The sequence below is a fragment of the Ahaetulla prasina genome, chromosome 13, assembly GCF_028640845.1.
Source record: "Ahaetulla prasina isolate Xishuangbanna chromosome 13, ASM2864084v1, whole genome shotgun sequence".
NCBI classification, from domain to species: Eukaryota; Metazoa; Chordata; class Lepidosauria; order Squamata; family Colubridae; genus Ahaetulla; species Ahaetulla prasina.
This window is the reverse complement of record NC_080551.1, coordinates 21,005,770-21,024,944: the sequence shown is the minus strand read 5'-3', so window position 1 is coordinate 21,024,944 and position 19,175 is coordinate 21,005,770. Positions and strand designations below refer to the sequence as shown.

Sequence of the window (19,175 nt, the reverse complement as noted above, 5' to 3'; positions counted from 1 at the left end):
ACCCAGATAAACAAGGATTAAGACCTTACCAATGCAAAAGTAGTCGGACAAGGCAAAACATATTTGCCAGCCTTTTTTTTCTATGGTATCATAATAGTTTGCTATGTGCGAGGTGTGGGGGGGGGAAAAAATGGGACAGCATCCAACCAAGTCATAAATATACCCATAATTTAAACTTCCCAGAGGAGGGGGAAATGAGCTTATAATGAATAAACGAATTTTCTGGATTCCAAAATGGGATGAAGAGAAGACATGATGGTTGTCTTCAACTACCAGAAATGTTGCCAGTGGAGAAGGATATTCCCTTCCATTACAAAGTCAGGATGAGCAATTGACTTGACAAACAGTAGAGGGCAGTGGTGAAATCCAATTTTTTTTTTTACTACCGGTTCTGTGGGCGTGGCTTGGTGGGCGTGGTGTGGCTTGGTGGGCGTGGCAGGGGAAAGATACTGCAAAATCTCCATTCCCACCCCACTCTGGGGCCAGCCAGAGGTGATATTTGCCGGTTCTCCGAACTACTCAAAATTTCCACTACTGGTTCTCCAGAACCTGTCAGAACCTGCTGGATTTCACCCCTGGTAGAGGGCCAGGGTCTCTGAGAGAAGAAACTTCCAGACATTATGGAAGATCAGATAATAATAATAATAATAATAATAATAATAATAATAATAATAATAATAATAATAATAATAATAATAATAATTTAATTTTTATACCACCCTTCTCCCGAAGGACTCAGGGCGGTTAACAGCCAGATAAAATACAATACAATACAATACAATAAAATCAATTTAAAAACTTATTCTATATGGCCAATAATTTAAATTATAAAATACATAATATAAAACCCCATTTAAAATCCAATTTAAAACCCGTTTTATGCCAGTCCTGCTCGGAAGAATAAATACGTCTTCAGCTCGCGGCGAAAGGTCCGGAGGTCCGGAAGTTGAAGAAGTCCAGGAGGAAGCTCATTCCAGAGGGTAGGTGCCCCCACAGAAAAGGCTCTCCCCCTGGGGGTCGCCAGCCGACATTGTTTGATGTCGGCTGGGAATCCCAGATGCTGGGAATCAATTGAGGCCAATTTTGTAGAGATACTTAGGAAGCAATTCGATGACCATCTGTCAGGGATGCTGTAGTTGATTGCTACAAGTGGAATCTGGATTGAGCAGGGGGTAGATTAGCTGGACGCCAAGACACCTTCCAATTTCAATCTTATTATGTTATAACTCTACATATCCCGTTCCACCACTCACTCCCCACTCTTAACTATTCTGCACACCACATTTCCCAGCCTCCTGACAGATCCAGCTTCAGCAGACCATTCTACTTCCCAAACTGGACAGAAGTCCTTCTTGTTAAGCTTGGCAAGGCCTAGTCATTAAGAGAGGAATTGACTCTTTATTGAGTAGTTGACTCTTCCCAAGAGATGTAAGCTAGTCTGCCAAATCGGAGCTTCCCTTGCCAAGATGCATCGAAAACTTGCGGTGCCAAAGAATAGCTTAGAAGTTTGCATCTTAACTTGCCGCTGGTGTTCCTTCACCAGCTGGTCCGTTAGCCTCGGGTAAAAGGGGCAGGGCTGGTTGTGTGAAAGGTTAGGAAGCAAGTTAGGAATCTGCAAAATCAACAAATGTTCGACAAGCATAGAAAGCAACTTCGATATGCTCTGGCTACTAGAGATTAGTTGCTTCCATGTACTCAGGCGAGTATTTACGGTGGACTGACTGATTTTAGACATATTTGTCAGCCCTGCTAGGTAAACTGGACCAGGAAATCAACATCAAAGCAAGGCTAAAGCTACTTTTAATAGAGATGGGTATAATAACAGAGTCTTGCAAGTTGTTATTATGCTGGACCTCATACACTCCAATGAATTAGAGAAGCATCTGCTTAATTCACTTCTGATTGTTATCTGGATCTTCTGGACTTAAACAATGTTTCAACCCCTTTTACTTAGCCAATAGTTCCTGCATATCTCCGTGAAGTTATCTTCCTTACTCTCTATGCAAGAGTTTCACAACTTTGGCAGCTTGAAGATGTGTGGCCTCCAACCCTCAGAATTCACTTGCAAACATGAGAGCTGAAGTCTATATAATTATGGAAGTTGAAGTCCACATAATTTGGGGAGTTGAAGTGCATTCTGGGAGTTGAAGTCCATCGTATGCTGGCTGGGGAATTCTGGGAGCTGAAGCCCTCACATCTTCAAGCTACCAAAGTTGAGAAACGTTGATCTATAGAATGTCAGCTTGTTGAAAGGTAGTGTACCTGTTCTGTACTGTCTAATCTTCTGAGGCTACTAAGCGAGTTCTTAAGTAGTTCCTAAATCCAAGGTCCCCCAAAAACGTGTTTCCACCGCTGAGTGCAGCAAGAAACCCCGTGTTCCCATCCGTGCAGGGTTTATGTGTGTGAGTTTCTTTCGAGACGGTCAGATGCGGAGTGTAAGGATATACGTAGACATAGGGCTGTCTGAGTGTTTGTCTGCAAACGCTGGAAACAGGATTGGATGCCTCAGTATCCATTCATCTGTCACCCCAATCAAGCGAAGGAGCTTTAATTGACTTTAATAGCCATCAAATGCCATCAACAATGTCTCTTAATACACAAATCAATTAGCCCGTCTGATTGGCAGGAGGAGAGTGGTCAGGTGGCCGGGAGAAGCAAGAGAGGAGCTGCACGCAGCCGGTTGGTCGAGGGATGCTGGGAAAAGCATCTTTCACCGCGGCAACAGAGGCGGCTTCGCAAACAACATTGTGGTACCCCTGGAGGCTTCTGTATTCAGTTCATGTTACTCTCCTAGCTTGATGTTCCAGGCTATAAATGTAGCGTTTATCTTTTTAGCTCGCTCCAAGCCTGCCTCCTTAGGAAGTGGCTTAGATAGAAGCAGTCATGCTTGCATGAAGTGTTGACATGCGGACAGTTTCTGGTTCAACATTCTGGCCAGCTCTTTAGACAGCCATCTTTCAGGAAGCCTTTTCCATTTGTTTTTTTCAAACCCACCCACCCATCCACCTACCCTAGGACTTGGTTGTATTTTCACACGACCTCCAGACTTTCTTCAGTCATTACAATAATCCTCAGTATGCTTCAGGTAAAGGTAAAGTTTCCCCTAACACATATGTGCTAGTTGTTCCCGACTCTAGGGGGCGGTGCTCACCTCCATTTCAAAGCCAAAGAGCCAGCGCTGTCCGAAAATGTCTCCGTGGTCATGTGGCCTGCATGACTCAATGCCGAAGGTGCACGGAATGCTGTTCCCTTCCCACCAAAGGTGGTCCCTATTTTTCTACTTGCATTTTTGATGTGCTTTAAAACTGCTAGGTTGGCAGAAGCTGGGACAAGTCACTCGGTTACATGGCACTAGGGATTTGAACCGCTGAACTGCCGAGCTTTCGATCGACCTCAGCATCTTAGCCACTGAGCCACCGCGTCTCTTTAATTACGGTTAAGTATGCTTAACCATTGTTTATTGAATGCTTGGATTTCTTTCACACCCTAAGCCATGAAGCTCAGTTCATAAGCCACCATGGCTGAATTCACGTGGCAGGCTAAGCCAAAAACAAACAGATCACATATTGTTGTGTGGTGGGAACCTCACCACAATCAACAACACACTGTGGCTGTTTTCTGTCCATACTAATTTCCTTTCGGAATTTTCCTGACTTGCGTTGGCTAAACTCCAAGCCTTTCTCATCTTCCTCTTGAATCCAGGATGATCTGTGTTTCTCAGCGTTAGCTACTCTGAGATATATAATATAATATAACATATATCTCAGAGTAGCTAACGCTGAGAAACACAGATCATCCTGGATTCAAGAGGAAGATGGGAAAGGCTTGGAGTTTAGCCAACGCAAGTTGTGATTGAAGAGTGATCTTCAACTCCCAGAGTTCTCCAACCAGCATGTTGGCTAAGGAATTCTGGGAGTTGAAGTCCTCTCACATCTGAAGAGTTGCCAAGGTTGAGAAACGATGGTCTAAAGCCCCAAAACATTGGAGAGAGTAAGTTTGGCAATCGAGACAATACTACTTGTGAGACGAGTAGCAAAACGGTTACCTTCCATGGAGAAAATTAAGGTCAGTGGGCCAACCTTCTGAAGTTGTGTTGCATGCGTGAAGCCTGATAGAAAAGCTCAAAGCTGGAGCAGATCTAGAATAATTGCTTGTGTAAACTGAAATATGTGGAAGCCAATTCCTTGATGCAGGACTTAGGGGGGAAAAGACCAATTCAGAGTGTTACAAAGGTTCTTAGGAGTTACCTTCCCGAAATGCAGCATGCGGTCTTTCTTTCCTAAACTAGATAAACCTTTCTCTCTTTTTTTTTTCTACTGGTCCTTCTCAGAACCTTCTTTCTTTCATGGCGGCAGTCTGGTTTATTTTATTATTGATCTTTGCCAAGCGATCCCAAATATATGTTGTTTGTTTTGTGCTGACCCACCTAGTCACTATGGGTCCTAGCATAGAATTATGAAACAAAACTAATATTTTTCCCCCATCATGGTGCTCAGTCAATTTCCCTTTCAACAAATGTGTTGCCAGGAAAATGAGCTGCATTTCCACCTATTATTATTATTATTATTATTATTATTATTATTATTATTATTATTATTATTATTATTATTCACCGATACATCACGCAGTCCTAAACACTTGGGAAGTTTTTGACTAGTGATCTGTGATACGAAATCCAGCATAATTATCTCGTTTGCTGTGTATACTGTCATAATAATAATAATAATAATCACAACAACAACTATTACAACTACTACTACTACTACTACTACTATACTACTACATGGCTATGGATGAAACATGTAACAGTGATACCCATTGTCATCGGGGCACTTGGTACCATGTCCAAGAATTTTATAAGATACATCAACAAATTGCAGCTTCCTGCAATAACACCAGCAGAACTGCAAAAAACTGCGCTACTCGGAATATCGTACATCTTAAGAAGGTCCTTGGTTGATACCTAGGACGCTGGCAGCAACCTGTATCAACCATTAGCGCCAGTCAATGGTATTTGTGATGCATTTTTGAATGTTCAGTCGGCTGAGTTTCATTTTTAATGAATAAAGTAAGTAATAATAATAATAACATAAAAAAACCTAGGATGCTGGCAGCAACCTGTATCAACCGTTAGCACCCGTCAATGGGATATATTGTGGATATGAATATTGAAACCAAATAATAATAATAACCTTTATTGTACATATATACAATGGAATTGATTTAGCCTCTACTGGTGCAATCCATAACAAAAGATGAAACAACATGAATAATATAGAAAACGGTCCTTATACAAGTAAATGGGCACATATACACAGACGCCTCTGTCCCAAATTGGCTTTTCAGGATGCAACTGGGCTTCCTTTGTTTTTCCTTGAAGGCCTTTCGCTTCTCCTCCAAGAGGTTGAACTGAAGAAACTTCCTAGATGAGAAACGAAAGGCCTTCAAAGAAAAACAAGAAAGTCTAGTTGCCTTCTGAAAAAAAGGGCCTTTGTGACAATGGTGACCTGGATGACTGAGAATCTCCACAGACGTACGGTAGATGCCTCTGGATATCATCTAAATGTGGACATCACCATCCACAGGTTCAGAAAATTGACTCATCTTAGAACATGGAACGCCTCTTCACAAATCTAGAATCTCATCAACCCTTCTTGTGTTTCCTTTGGCAGATGAATCGTCCAATCCAAGTGAAACCAGCAGATAGCGAAGGCCGGGGAGGTAGGTGGCGTTGTTGTTTTTTATTATTTATTTATTTTTAAAAAAACATTCTTTGTATGCTCAGCCAGTTTCTCCAAAGGGTGGTACAGGCAACACTTTTAAGTTGATTTAGATCGGGGGTGTCAAACTCAATGTCATTGAGGGTTGTGTTTGATCTTGGGGGTGGGGGCTTGGTGGGCGTGGCCGGGGTGGGCGTGGCCAAGGTGGGCGTGGCCAGCTCGACATCATTTGTGTCGGGGGGCACTTGTGATGGCCCGAGCAGGGCTGGGTGGGGGAGATTCTCCTGCAGCCTCTGCCAGCGAAAATGGACCTCCATTTTCGCTGGCAGAGGCACCGCGGGCTGGTCCTTCGCTATTTGAGCCTCGGTGGCGCGGTGGTTAGAATGCAATATTGCAGGCTACTTCTGCTACCTGCTGGCTGCCTGCAATTTGGCAGTTCGAATCTCACCAGGCTCAAGGTCGACTCAGCCTTCCATTCTTCCAAAGTGGGTAAAATGAGGAGCCAGATTGTTGGGGCCAAGAGGCTGACTCTGTAAACCGCTTAGAGAGGGCTGGAAAGCAATGTAAAGTGGTATATAAGTCTAAGTGCTATTGCTATTGCTATTGCTATTTCCAGGGTGGCCCTGCAGGCCAGACTAAGCACCCCATGGCCCAGATCCAGCCTACCGGCCTTGACACCCCTGGTTTAGATCTTCTTTGAGGATGATATGCTCTTGATGTGGTTTAGAGATCATTGGTGAGGGGCGGTCCCTATGGAGGAGGAGGAGTGTGATGGACCATAGTAAAGAAGGGAGCACATTCCAAGGAGGGAGGGGTGAGACAAGAGCCAATGCAGCACAGAGGTAGATTGGAGAAGGAAAAGAGCTAAGTGAGCCATTCTTAGAACAGGGATGTCCAAACTTGGCAACTTTAAGACTTGTGGACTTCTGTGTTGAAGTCCACAAGTCTTAAAGTTGCCAAGTTTGGACACACCTGCCTTAGAATCTCCCAGGGTATATATCAGTGGTGAAATTCAATTTTTTTTTACTACTGGTTTTGTGGGTGCGTCTTGGTGGGCGTGTTGTGGCTTTGTGGGCATGGCTTTGTGGGCGTGGCAGGGGAAGGATACTGCAAAATCCCCATTCCCTCCCCACTCCGGGGGAAGGATACTGCAAAATCCCCATTCCCTCTCCACTCCAGGGGGAAGGATATTGCAAAATCTCCATTCCCTCCCCGCTCTGGGACCAGCCAGAGGTGGCATTTACCAGTTCTCCAAACTACTCAAAATTTCCGCTACCGGTTCTCCAGAACCTGTCAGAACCTACTGGATTTCACCCGTGGTCTATATCTCTTTGGGTTAGAGTAATCTAGGTTTGGCCTGGCATGATTCTATCTTCCTGGTGTGAGCAAATAAAGAACTAGATTTTGGCTGGATTGTTCTATGTCATTCTTGGGTTGGGCCTGACATCATCCTTCTCAGACAAGAAACACAATTAGATGAGCTATATCTACTTTAGGCTTGCAAGATACATGTCTTACATGTTTGAAGCAGTGGCGGGTTTCAAATTTTTTTACTACCGGTTCTGTGGGTGTGGCTTGTTGGGCGTGGCAGGGAAAGGATACTGTAAAATCTCCATTCCCTTCCCAATCTAGGAGAAGGATACAGTAAAATCTCCATTCCCACCCCACTCCAGGGGAAGGTTACTGCAAAATCCCCATTTCCTCCCGATCAGCTGGGACTTGGGAGGCAGAGAATAGATGGAAGTGGGGCCAGTCAGCATTTTTACTACCGGTTCTCCAAACTACTCAAAACGTCCGCTACCGGTTCACCAGAACTGGTCAGAACCTGCTGAAACCCGCCTCTGGTTTGAAGATACAAACTTCCCGCCTTCACTTTTAACCACCTGACTAATTAGGACAAACCCTAAATTTCTTTCTCTGACCGCTAAAGCAGCTGTGGACTCTTCCTTCCCTTGTTTGATCCTTCCCTAGGCAGCACCTCATCCCCTCTTCTCCCAAGATTTCCATTCCATTACAAATGTTGAATCAGACCGAGAGGAACCATATTCTCTTAATATCATTGTGCCGGAGCCCCTCAAATCAAATTAAGATCTCGGTGCTCCGTTCTGTGCCGCTGTAGTCATCCTGCCTTTAAGTAGCTGCTCTTCCCCATAAAAGAAAAAAAGAAAAGAAACAAAATTGGAATTAATTAATTGGCAGGTCCTGGAATGATGCCCTTCGTTTCCCAGAAGGCAAATTCCATTAGAACTTCAGGAAGAAGTTACTAATGGTGAAGGTCATTCTACTCTGGGTTTAAATCCACAGAGAAACAGCTGGAGATCCCTTTGCTGTTTTGTGTTTAAAGAAGGGCTCGAGGAATATTTTGGAGGAACCGTTTGGACACCAGCTCTGGTAGGAAAGTAGAGTCGATGACTTGAGTGGAACCTTCAAGTCTCCAATTGTAGGATTCTGAGTAAAATAGGAACGTTGCAAATCTTTGCAGTTTTGCATATCGTTGCAGTTTGAGTAAGAAGGGTCCAGAGAAAGAGACAGTTTAGCTCAGTAGTCATTAACAGGTGGTCCATGGACCACTGGTGGTCCACGAGAAAATTTTGGTGGTCTGCAGAAAAATTATTTGCATTTTTTTTTATATTGGACTAAATCAGGGGTCCTCAAACTACGGCCCCTGGGATGGATACGTGCAATGAACGTTTGTGTTGCTGCAGAGAGTCTTCCCCTTTGGGGTCTTTTTGTGGGGGTCGGAGGGGGGCAGAAATTCTGACTTGGGGTCTGCTTCAGCCTCCTGGTGTGGGGCTTTGGCCGAAGGCTGGAGGGACGCGCCGCTGGTGGTGAAGAGCTGGAGGGCCTTGTTCCAGTGGGACTGCATCATGGCCTGGAACCAGCTGACCATCTCAGCCCGCTAAGCCTCCAGGCGCCTGTACCTGGCCTTGCACTCCCGCAGGTCTTCCCTCTGCTTGGAAAGCCTATGCTCCTAGTCCTCAGTGATGTACTTCTGCTGTGCCTCCTTCTCAATCAGATCCAATCTGAACTGGGCTGGTGGCTGCTTAGCTCCAACAACTGCTTCCTGTTGGGGCCCTAAGCCCGGGCAGGGAGGCGAGGAAAGGCTGGGAGGGGAGGGGCAAGTAGAGGCCAGCGAGGCACCCCTCGACATGAATGACATTGAGTTGGCCACGCCCACCCAGACACATGACCACCTAGCCATGCCCACCCAGCCGGTCATTAGGCAGATCATATTAGTGGCCCGCGGGATTCAAAATTATGAATTTAGTGGTCCCTGAGGTCGGAAAGGTTGGAGACCCCTGGTTTAGCTAATAGAGATGCAGAACCCTTTGAAAGTCCAGGTCTGGCATCTGACAACCTCTCCTTTCTTGTCGCACAAGAGTTTGTAGAGCTTGGGCTGCTCTTTCATGCTTCCGTTCAGACCGGTGGCATTTTTTTAATTTTATTTTTTAAAATCGCAATCTCTCCACTGGCTACATTTAAATTGGCACTTTTGATACTTGGCCGTTGACCTTAGAGGCAAGAACACAGTTTGCGGTTTACAGAGCAGTGAGCATTTGAGCAATTAAGCCAACCCGTGTAGGAGGAGGGGAGAAAAAAGAAAAAAAAACTCGTTCAGAGGCAGCTGGCACAGTAGTGGGGCTGAAACCCATCAGGTTTGAGCCCTGAACGATAACTGCTTGCCTCCCCTTCCCCATTTTTGATGTGGTTGTAATTAAAAAGCAAAAATGGAACCAGAAAAGGACTCGCCGATTTGCAGCGCCAACCATTTGATCTCTCAACTTTCCAGGCACTGAGGAACTCTCCCATTATGGAGTTGTGTCCGCTCACCATGCAAACCGATACACTGAATTTTAATTAAATTTAAACGAGATTTAGCTCTCTTTTTCTTTTTTCCCCCCGCTTACCCCACCCATTTCTGGAAGCTTTTAAGATTTTCCCCAAAGCTAAACATTAGCTTTGGATCCAAGATGGTGAGGGATTTACCGTTCACTTAAGAGCATTCGGTGGCTGCATTTTTATTTTATTTTATTTTATTGGTTCAAAACCTAGAAATATGTACAAGTCCGCATCATATTCAAATAGACATTTGCATGAGAATGGAGCATCGACGGTAATCAACTAACTAGGCATTCTGGGCACACCTGAACCAAATTCCATCTTGGTTTGCTGTAATTTGGCCATGATACTTTTGGGCACAACATCTAAGCTTAGCGCAGCGCAGTGACACCCGCCCGCTCTATGGAGAACATCTTAAAAGGCTTCCGAATGGCTGTTTGTGGCTGACTAGCGCCCTCTAGGGGAATGTGCTTGAATGAAAAAAACAAGTTGGAATCCCAAATACCATGTAGTAGCGTTTACAACCGGATTGAAGTTTTGCCAGAAGCTTCGGGCCTTCAGCAGAACCGATAAGAAATTCTCTACATCGCAAATCATGAGAAGGGTGAATTATTAATGCCTCCCCTGAGCTATCTTCTTAAATAAATACCACTACCTTACCCTCGGTTTGAGGAAACCGTTCTCTCCTCCTTGCCAAAAATAACAGCCTTCCAAACCAGAGGTACTTTCAGCCGGTTCAGACCGGTTCGCCCCAACTGGTAGCAGAAATTGTGGGTGGGTGGCCACCCCAGCTCTATGCCATCCTATTTAGGCACATTTTTGAGGCTGGGTGCAAACTTCAGTCTGAGCTAAGCATAGTACGTAAAATTATCTACCACAAGCTCCTACCTGTCAACGATACTTCAGCTTCAACTACAACAATACACAAACACATAATAGATACAGCTCATCTGTCTGGGACCCGCACTGCATATCGGCCATTAATACAATTGAGTGCGTCCAGAAATATTTCACAAGAAGAGTCCTCCACTCCTCTGCTCACAATAAAATCCCTTATGCCACCAGACTCCAAATTTTGGGCTTAGACAACTTAGAACTACACAGACTTCAGTCTGACCTAAGCATAGTACATAAAATTATGTACCACAATGTCCTACCTGTCAATGACTACTTCAGCTTCAAGCACAACAATACACGAGCAAATAATAGATACAAACTCAAGGTAAACCGCTCCAAACTTGATTGCAGAAAATATGACTTCAGCAACAGAGTGGTCAACGCCTGGAATGCATTCCCTGACTCTGTAGTTTCTTCCCCAAATCTCCAAAACTTTAAGCTTAAACTGCCCACTGTTGACCTCACCCCATTCCTAAGAGGTCTGTAAGGGGCGTGCATAAGCGCACCAGCGTGCCTACCGTCCCTGTCCTAATATTCCTTTTTTACTTACTCTTTTCATGTATCCAAATCATGTTTATACTTTTACCTGTTATCTTATATATGACTGAGAAAATAAATAAATAAATAAACAAACAAATAAATAAATGCACGGAAGACGCGCGTGCCAGAGAAGCACGTGCATGAAAGGACGGGTGCTTTGATGGACGGGCGTGGACACACACACGCTCGTATTTGCGAACCGATAGGGAAAGTAAGTGCATGCCACTCCTGTTCTAAACATTCCGTAAGATCATTTCCATTTTCAATTAGAACAAAGCAATCGGTGTGAGCAAAAGGAAATGCCAATTGGCCTGGCTTTGCATGGATCTCTTGAAAGATTACCGTTGATATTATTGTGAAAACGGGTCAGCCCACAGTCAGTCAGATGTTTGGATCGGATTTGGCCTTTCCAGCCACCTATCGAGTCCTTCCTAAGGACCTAGGAGAGACAGGTGTTGTTTGATGATATTATCAGTGGTAGCGATATATGCAATAGTGCGAAATCACAGCCGCCAGTTCTTTAGCTGGTGCTGGCCTTCACACACTACATTATTGCAACTAGGATGTTGCAGTGTATTTGACGCAGCACATGTGTGGCTGTTTAAGGTTTGGGGCAGCTGGTTGGAGATGAGTTAGCACAGTCTGTCCACTTTTCCAAAAAATCTCTCTCTTTGCCTGATAATGAGGAGGGGATCCCGTAGTAGAAGACCTCCCAATTACACATCCAAGGTCTATTTGCAACCCTCTCCTCTTGTTGGGTTCTGGGGTTCAACCTCTTTTGCAAAAATCATGTCTTAGTTGCAGAGCTGAGGTACCTCTTGGCCTCTAGATCAGGGGTCTCCAACCTGACAACTTTAAGATTTGTGGACTTCAACTCTGGGAGTTGAAGTCCACAAGTCTTAAAGTTGCCAAGGTTGAGACCCCTGCTCTAGATCAAGGTTCTCCAAACTTGGGGACTTTAAGACTTGTGGACTCCCAGAAATCTGGGAGTTGAAGTCCACAAGTCTTACAGTTCTCACGTTTGGAGACCCCTGCTCTAGGTCTTACTAAATACAATTCCCGGCATTGTTCAACTGCAGCTGAGCTGGTTGGAGCTCCTGGGAGTTATAGTTTTGATCAACAAGTGGAACGTCCCAGTTTCCCGGCTACTCTTGTTACTTGAATGGTTTGTATCCAAGGTGTATCTTGGTTGACTTCTCGTCTGAAATTTCTCCTTCCTCTCCTCCTCGGTCCCTGCACCTTGGTTCCCCAGGGTTCTGCTTAGAGTCGAATGTACACTAGGATTGGTCTTTTATTTCCAGGTTCTGATGCCTGGGCAGGGTAAATAACGATCTATTCCAAAAGAGATGTAGTTATTAAACACAACTCAGCTAGTGCCAGCAAAAGCTCCAGGTGTCCCAGTGGGAACTTGGAAATAAATTACCCACTTACAGAATGTAATTGGTGAGGGATTAAAAATCAATGGCTAGAACAAGATAGCAGTTTTGGCCAGAGAAGGAGAAGGAGGAGAAAGGAGGAGAAAGAAAAAAATATCCTTCCTAAGGAGACAACCCACTCCATCTTTCATCCCATGGTTGCCAAGGTTTTGGACATGAGCCATCCTGCAGGATTTTGTGTTTTTTTTCTGGAGAAATAGCAGGAAGACATTTCATGAGTGTCAAACTCGTGGGGTGATGGCTAACCCCCAGGGGAGTCTGAAATAACCAGTCCTGCAAGTGTGGTAAGAGCAAATGGTGGACGTAGAGGTGAAGAACATCAATGAAGGCTCCAGAACCTCCATAGACAAATCCTTGTCTTCTTTAAAGATTTTCAAGGAAATATTTTTTTTGTGTGTGAGTGGGCGTTTGGGAAGCAATCTTAGCAATCACACATAGCCAGTGTGGTGCAGTTATTAGAAAAGTTGGATCAAGAGGAGAAACTTTGGATGAAATCCAATGGAACTGGGTATGTCTACTTGGATGAAAAGAAGGACCAGAGGTGACATGATAGCAGTGTTCCAATATCTCAGGGGTTGCCACAAAGAAGAAGGAGTCAAGCTATTCTCCAAAGCACCTGAGGGTAGAACAAGAAGCAATGGGTGGAAACTAATCAAGGAAAGAAGCAACTTAGAACTAAGGAGAAATTTCCTGACAGTTAGAACAATTAATCAGTGGAACGGCTTGCCTCCAGAAGTTGTGAATGCTCCAATACTGGAAGGTTTTTAGAAGATGTTGGAGAACCATCTGTCTGAAGTGGTGTAGGGTTTCCTGCCTGGGCAGAGGGTTGGACTAGAAGGCCTCCAAGGTCCCTTCCAAATTTGTTGTTATTATTATTATTATTATTATTAAATCCCCGTTCAGAATATTTGAAGATTTTGAACCAGTCGTTGGGAACCAGTTACGGGGGGACATGATAAATGTCTTCCAGTACTTGAGGGACTGTCACAGAGATGAGGGCGTTGACTTATTCTCCATAGCACCTGAGGGCAGGCCAAGAAGTACCGTATATACTCGAATATAAGCCGATCCGAGTATAAGCCGAGGTCCCCAATTTTACCCCAAAAAACTGGGGTAAACTGGGGACTCGAGTATAAGCCGAGGGAGGGAAATGAGGCAGCTACCGGTCAGGAAACCTCCTCCTCAGCCGAGAAGGCTGGCGGCTCCCCGCCCGCCTCTCACTGCACCGGCAGGGCTTCCCGCTAATGCAAAAGCCCGCCAAGTTTGCACCATCCGTATAATGTGAAAAAGAAGAAAAAAAACTCGAGATAAGCCGTATATACTCGAGTATAAGCCGAGGGGACGTTTTCAGCACAAAAAACGTGCTGAAAAACTCGGCTTATACTCGAGTATATACGGTAACAGGTGGAAGCTAGTCAAAGAGACACCCAACTTGGAAATAAGAAGGAATTTCCTGACAGTTAAGTACTATGAAGTAATAGAACAATGAGTTGTGGGTGCTCCATCCCTGGAGATTTTCCAAAATACTCTGGACACTCATTTGACCATGATAGTATAAGGTCTCCTGCCTTAAGCAAAGGATTGGACTAAAAGACCTTGCAGAGTTATAGGCATGAAACTAAAATGAGAATAATGAGGAACGCTGCTTGGAAGAAATGTAGTTTCTTGGTTCCTAAACATAATAGATATAAAACCAGTCCAACAATATAAATAAGAAAGGCAGGAGAGAAATCAAACTAACCAGTCCATCGAAATAAAATCAAGAGTGGGCAACGGAAACTCAAAAGCTTCCTATTGCAACTGATACAATCTTCTGGAGTTGGCTTTGTCCAACTCAACAGCTCTTCATACTATAAAAGAGAGCAGGCACAGAATAAGAAACTGACAAACGAAATGCCAATTGGCCTGGCTTTGCATGGATCTCTTGAAAGATTACCGTTGATATTATTGTGAAAACGGGTCAGCCCACAGTCAGTCAGATGTTTGGATCGGATTTGGCCTTTCCAGCCACCTATCGAGTCCTTCCTAAGGACCTAGGAGAGACAGGTGTTGTTTGATGATATTATCAGTGGTAGCGATATATGCAATAGTGCGAAATCACAGCCGCCAGTTCTTTAGCTGGTGCTGGCCTTCACACACTACATTATTGCAACTAGGATGTTGCAGTGTATTTGACGCAGCACATGTGTGGCTGTTTAAGGTTTGGGGCAGCTGGTTGGAGATGAGTTAGCACAGTCTGTCCACTTTTCCAAAAAATCTCTCTCTTTGCCTGATAATGAGGAGGGGATCCCGTAGTAGAAGACCTCCCAATTACACATCCAAGGTCTATTTGCAACCCTCTCCTCTTGTTGGGTTCTGGGGTTCAACCTCTTTTTGCAAAAAATCATGTCTTAGTTGCAGAGCTGAGGTACCTCTTGGCCTCTAGATCAGGGGTCTCCAACCCTGACAACTTTAAGACTTGTGGACTTCAACTCTGGGAGTTGAAGTCCACAAGTCTTAAAGTTGCCAAGGTTGGAGACCCCTGCTCTAGATCAAGGTTCTCCAAACTTGGGGACTTTAAGACTTGTGGACTCCCAGAAATCTGGGAGTTGAAGTCCACAAGTCTTACAGTTCTCACGTTTGGAGACCCCTGCTCTAGGTCTTACTAAATACAATTCCCGGCATTGTTCAACTGCAGCTGAGCTGGTTGGAGCTCCTGGGAGTTATAGTTTTGATCAACAAGTGGAACGTCCCAGTTTCCCGGCTACTCTTGTTACTTGAATGGTTTGTATCCAAGGTGTATCTTGGTTGACTTCTCGTCTGAAATTTCTCCTTCCTCTCCTCCTCGGTCCCTGCACCTTGGTTCCCCAGGGTTCTGCTTAGAGTCGAATGTACACTAGGATTGGTCTTTATTTCCAGGTTCTGATGCCTGGGCAGGGTAAATAACGATCTATTCCAAAAGAGATGTAGTTATTAAACACAACTCAGCTAGTGCCAGCAAAAGCTCCAGGTGTCCCAGTGGGAACTTGGAAATAAATTACCCACTTACAGAATGTAATTGGTGAGGGATTAAAAATCAATGGCTAGAACAAGATAGCAGTTTTGGCCAGAGAAGGAGAAGGAGGAGAAAGGAGGAGAAAGAAAAAAATATCCTTCCTAAGGAGACAACCCACTCCATCTTTCATCCCATGGTTGCCAAGGTTTTGGACATGAGCCATCCTGCAGGATTTTGTGTTTTTTTTCTGGAGAAATAGCAGGAAGACATTTCATGAGTGTCAAACTCGTGGGGTGATGGCTAACCCCCAGGGGAGTCTGAAATAACCAGTCCTGCAAGTGTGGTAAGAGCAAATGGTGGACGTAGAGGTGAAGAACATCAATGAAGGCTCCAGAACCTCCATAGACAAATCCTTGTCTTCTTTAAAGATTTTCAAGGAAATATTTTTTTTGTGTGTGAGTGGGCGTTTGGGAAGCAATCTTAGCAATCACACATAGCCAGTGTGGTGCAGTTATTAGAAAAGTTGGATCAAGAGGAGAAACTTTGGATGAAATCCAATGGAACTGGGTATGTCTACTTGGATGAAAAGAAGGACCAGAGGTGACATGATAGCAGTGTTCCAATATCTCAGGGGTTGCCACAAAGAAGAAGGAGTCAAGCTATTCTCCAAAGCACCTGAGGGTAGAACAAGAAGCAATGGGTGGAAACTAATCAAGGAAAGAAGCAACTTAGAACTAAGGAGAAATTTCCTGACAGTTAGAACAATTAATCAGTGGAACGGCTTGCCTCCAGAAGTTGTGAATGCTCCAATACTGGAAGGTTTTTAGAAGATGTTGGAGAACCATCTGTCTGAAGTGGTGTAGGGTTTCCTGCCTGGGCAGAGGGTTGGACTAGAAGGCCTCCAAGGTCCCTTCCAAATTTGTTGTTATTATTATTATTATTATTATTAAATCCCCGTTCAGAATATTTGAAGATTTTGAACCAGTCGTTGGGAACCAGTTACGGGGGGACATGATAAATGTCTTCCAGTACTTGAGGGACTGTCACAGAGATGAGGGCGTTGACTTATTCTCCATAGCACCTGAGGGCAGGCCAAGAAGTACCGTATATACTCGAATATAAGCCGATCCGAGTATAAGCCGAGGTCCCCAATTTTACCCCAAAAAACTGGGGTAAACTGGGGACTCGAGTATAAGCCGAGGGAGGGAAATGAGGCAGCTACCGGTCAGGAAACCTCCTCCTCAGCCGAGAAGGCTGGCGGCTCCCCCGCCCCGCCCTCTCACTGCACCGGCAGGGCTTCCCCGCGCTAATGCAAAAGCCCGCCAAGTTTGCACCATCCGGTATAATGTGAAAAAAAGAAGAAAAAAAAAAACTCGAGTATAAGCCGTATATACTCGAGTATAAGCCGAGGGGACGTTTTTCAGCACAAAAAACGTGCTGAAAAACTCGGCTTATACTCGAGTATATACGGTAACAGGTGGAAGCTAGTCAAAGAGACACCCAACTTGGAAATAAGAAGGAATTTCCTGACAGTTAAGTACTATGAAGTAATAGAACAATGAGTTGTGGGTGCTCCATCCCTGGAGATTTTCCAAAATACTCTGGACACTCATTTGACCATGATAGTATAAGGTCTCCTGCCTTAAGCAAAGGATTGGACTAAAAGACCTTGCAGAGTTATAGGCATGAAACTAAAATGAGAATAATGAGGAACGCTGCTTGGAAGAAATGTAGTTTCTTGGTTCCTAAACATAATAGATATAAAACCAGTCCAACAATATAAATAAGAAAGGCAGGAGAGAAATCAAACTAACCAGTCCATCGAAATAAAATCAAGAGTGGGCAACGGAAACTCAAAAGCTTCCTATTGCAACTGATACAATCTTCTGGAGTTGGCTTTGTCCAACTCAACAGCTCTTCATACTATAAAAGAGAGCAGGCACAGAATAAGAAACTGACAAACGAAATGGAGGGGCAGCATGGGATACGTTCAGTGTAACAATAGACTGAGATCTCTTTGAAGAGCTGTTCAAAGGATTACTGTCCATTTCAAAATAGCTTGGCTGCAAAATTGCCCAACTTATGTGTGTTTTAAAAATAGAGATTCCTGAAAAAGAACAGCTGCGTGGTTGTGAAGCTGGTGCGAGCAGAGAGTCCCAGAGTAGAGCTGATTGAACAGATCATCTCTTGGTAGTAACCGTCTCTATACGGAGAACAGACAATAGGTTGAGTCTCCATTCACACAACTTGTATTATTTCTAGCTTTTGATCTGGACCTCTGTAGGATTCTCCACAGGGTTGGGGGGACAAGGAGGGGGAGATTAAAATTTAATTTAAGCACTTCATACTCAACCTACAGGTATACAAGCCACAATGGTGTCACTACATGCCTGATGATATCGTCATGCAAACGTTGCCTTCATGCATTTGTGTCTTGATGCCTGACACAATTAAGCGCATTGCATTGTGTTTGTTCCTCCATTCAACAAATTTAGATAGCTGTAGGACCAGGTTGAGCCCAACGGAGGGATCAAACATGTCATCAGCCTTGAATCCTTTTGTGTCCACAAGAGATCTAAGTCCGGCCCTCTTTGACTTCCATTGATTCTTATCTACCGCCAGTTTGCCTTGGATGTTAGTAGTTCAGACCCTTGTAGAACGCTAGCAAGGAATAAACCTGTACTCATTTGAACAACCTTGGTTCCCACATTGGGAAATCCTGCTGCCAACTTGTTTTGAGTGTCAGTAGTTCAGATTCTTGTAGACAGCTTAAGCTTGCGATAAATCCTTGTATTCTTTTGAAATGCCTGGACTCCTGATTTCCTAGCCATAGCTGCCCATTTCATGTGAAGTGACTCTGGTTGGTGAACAATAATTGTAGCATTTGACGTACATACCTGTGTCAGGCATCAAGGTGCAAGGCCACACAGGCAGCAGTTACATGATGACACAATGACACATTGACATGGGTATCATTCTTTTTGAAGGCCACGTGTTCTATGTGAGCCCATGTGTCACATTTCATCGGCGATTAAATCAACCCATTTTCTGAGTTGCAGACACGCAACCTCCTGCAATTGGGTTGGGTTTATACAATTCATTAAGCCACCTAAAAGCAAACTAAATGGCAGCCCTGGAGCCTGTCTCGGAGTTCTGTTTGCTATGGGTGTATTACTTGGAACCCTGACACTAAAGTTAAGACTAACTAAGCAAGTCAGACCAGCCTCCCCCCCAAAAAGCAGGGGGGGAGGGTGTGTAAGTGTGTAAAATTTTTTAGAAGGCACCTGCAACTGTGCAATTGCAGTTGTTCTCCCCTTTGTACATGGACTCAGCATTAAAAGTAGGGGGTTGGGCTTGGATTGCACAGTTGCAGGCCCTATTTGTTGTTTTCGACCTACAGATTTCTGCAAGAAAGCGGGTCAAGGAAATTGAAGCTACCCCCCTACCCCACCATCCACAGTCCCACACTCCAAGAAAACACAATTGTTGCTCCTGCGGCTTGCTCTGGTTTCGAAGAGAGCGGGCTTTATATTTAAGGAGAGGATGGATGAAACCCGATCCCTTAACTAATTTTCTCGGCCTCTCCGCGAGGACAAAGCCTCCGCCGTGCCAGGCTGTTATTTATTTATTTCCCAGGCTGCAAAGAGAGGCCACCTTATCTCTTGTGTCAAATGCCATTAAAGCCTAACGCTGGCTGGGAGCGCTAGAAGAGACAGATGCTGGCAATAATCATGAACGGGTCATTATTTACAGAGGCCGCAATGAGGT

General features: G+C 44.5%; 1 protein-coding gene across 1 annotated transcript in view; it reads left to right on the top strand.

The window, feature by feature from the left end:
* Window positions 1–19,175, top strand: part of CELF6 (CUGBP Elav-like family member 6) — a 178,805-nt gene that overhangs the window by 116,854 nt on the left and 42,776 nt on the right. Inside the window, exon 3 of the mRNA XM_058156227.1 lies at window positions 5,673–5,721. Coding sequence (XP_058012210.1) covers window positions 5,673–5,721 — 49 coding nt within the window. The remainder of the gene's footprint in view (window positions 1–5,672; window positions 5,722–19,175) is intronic.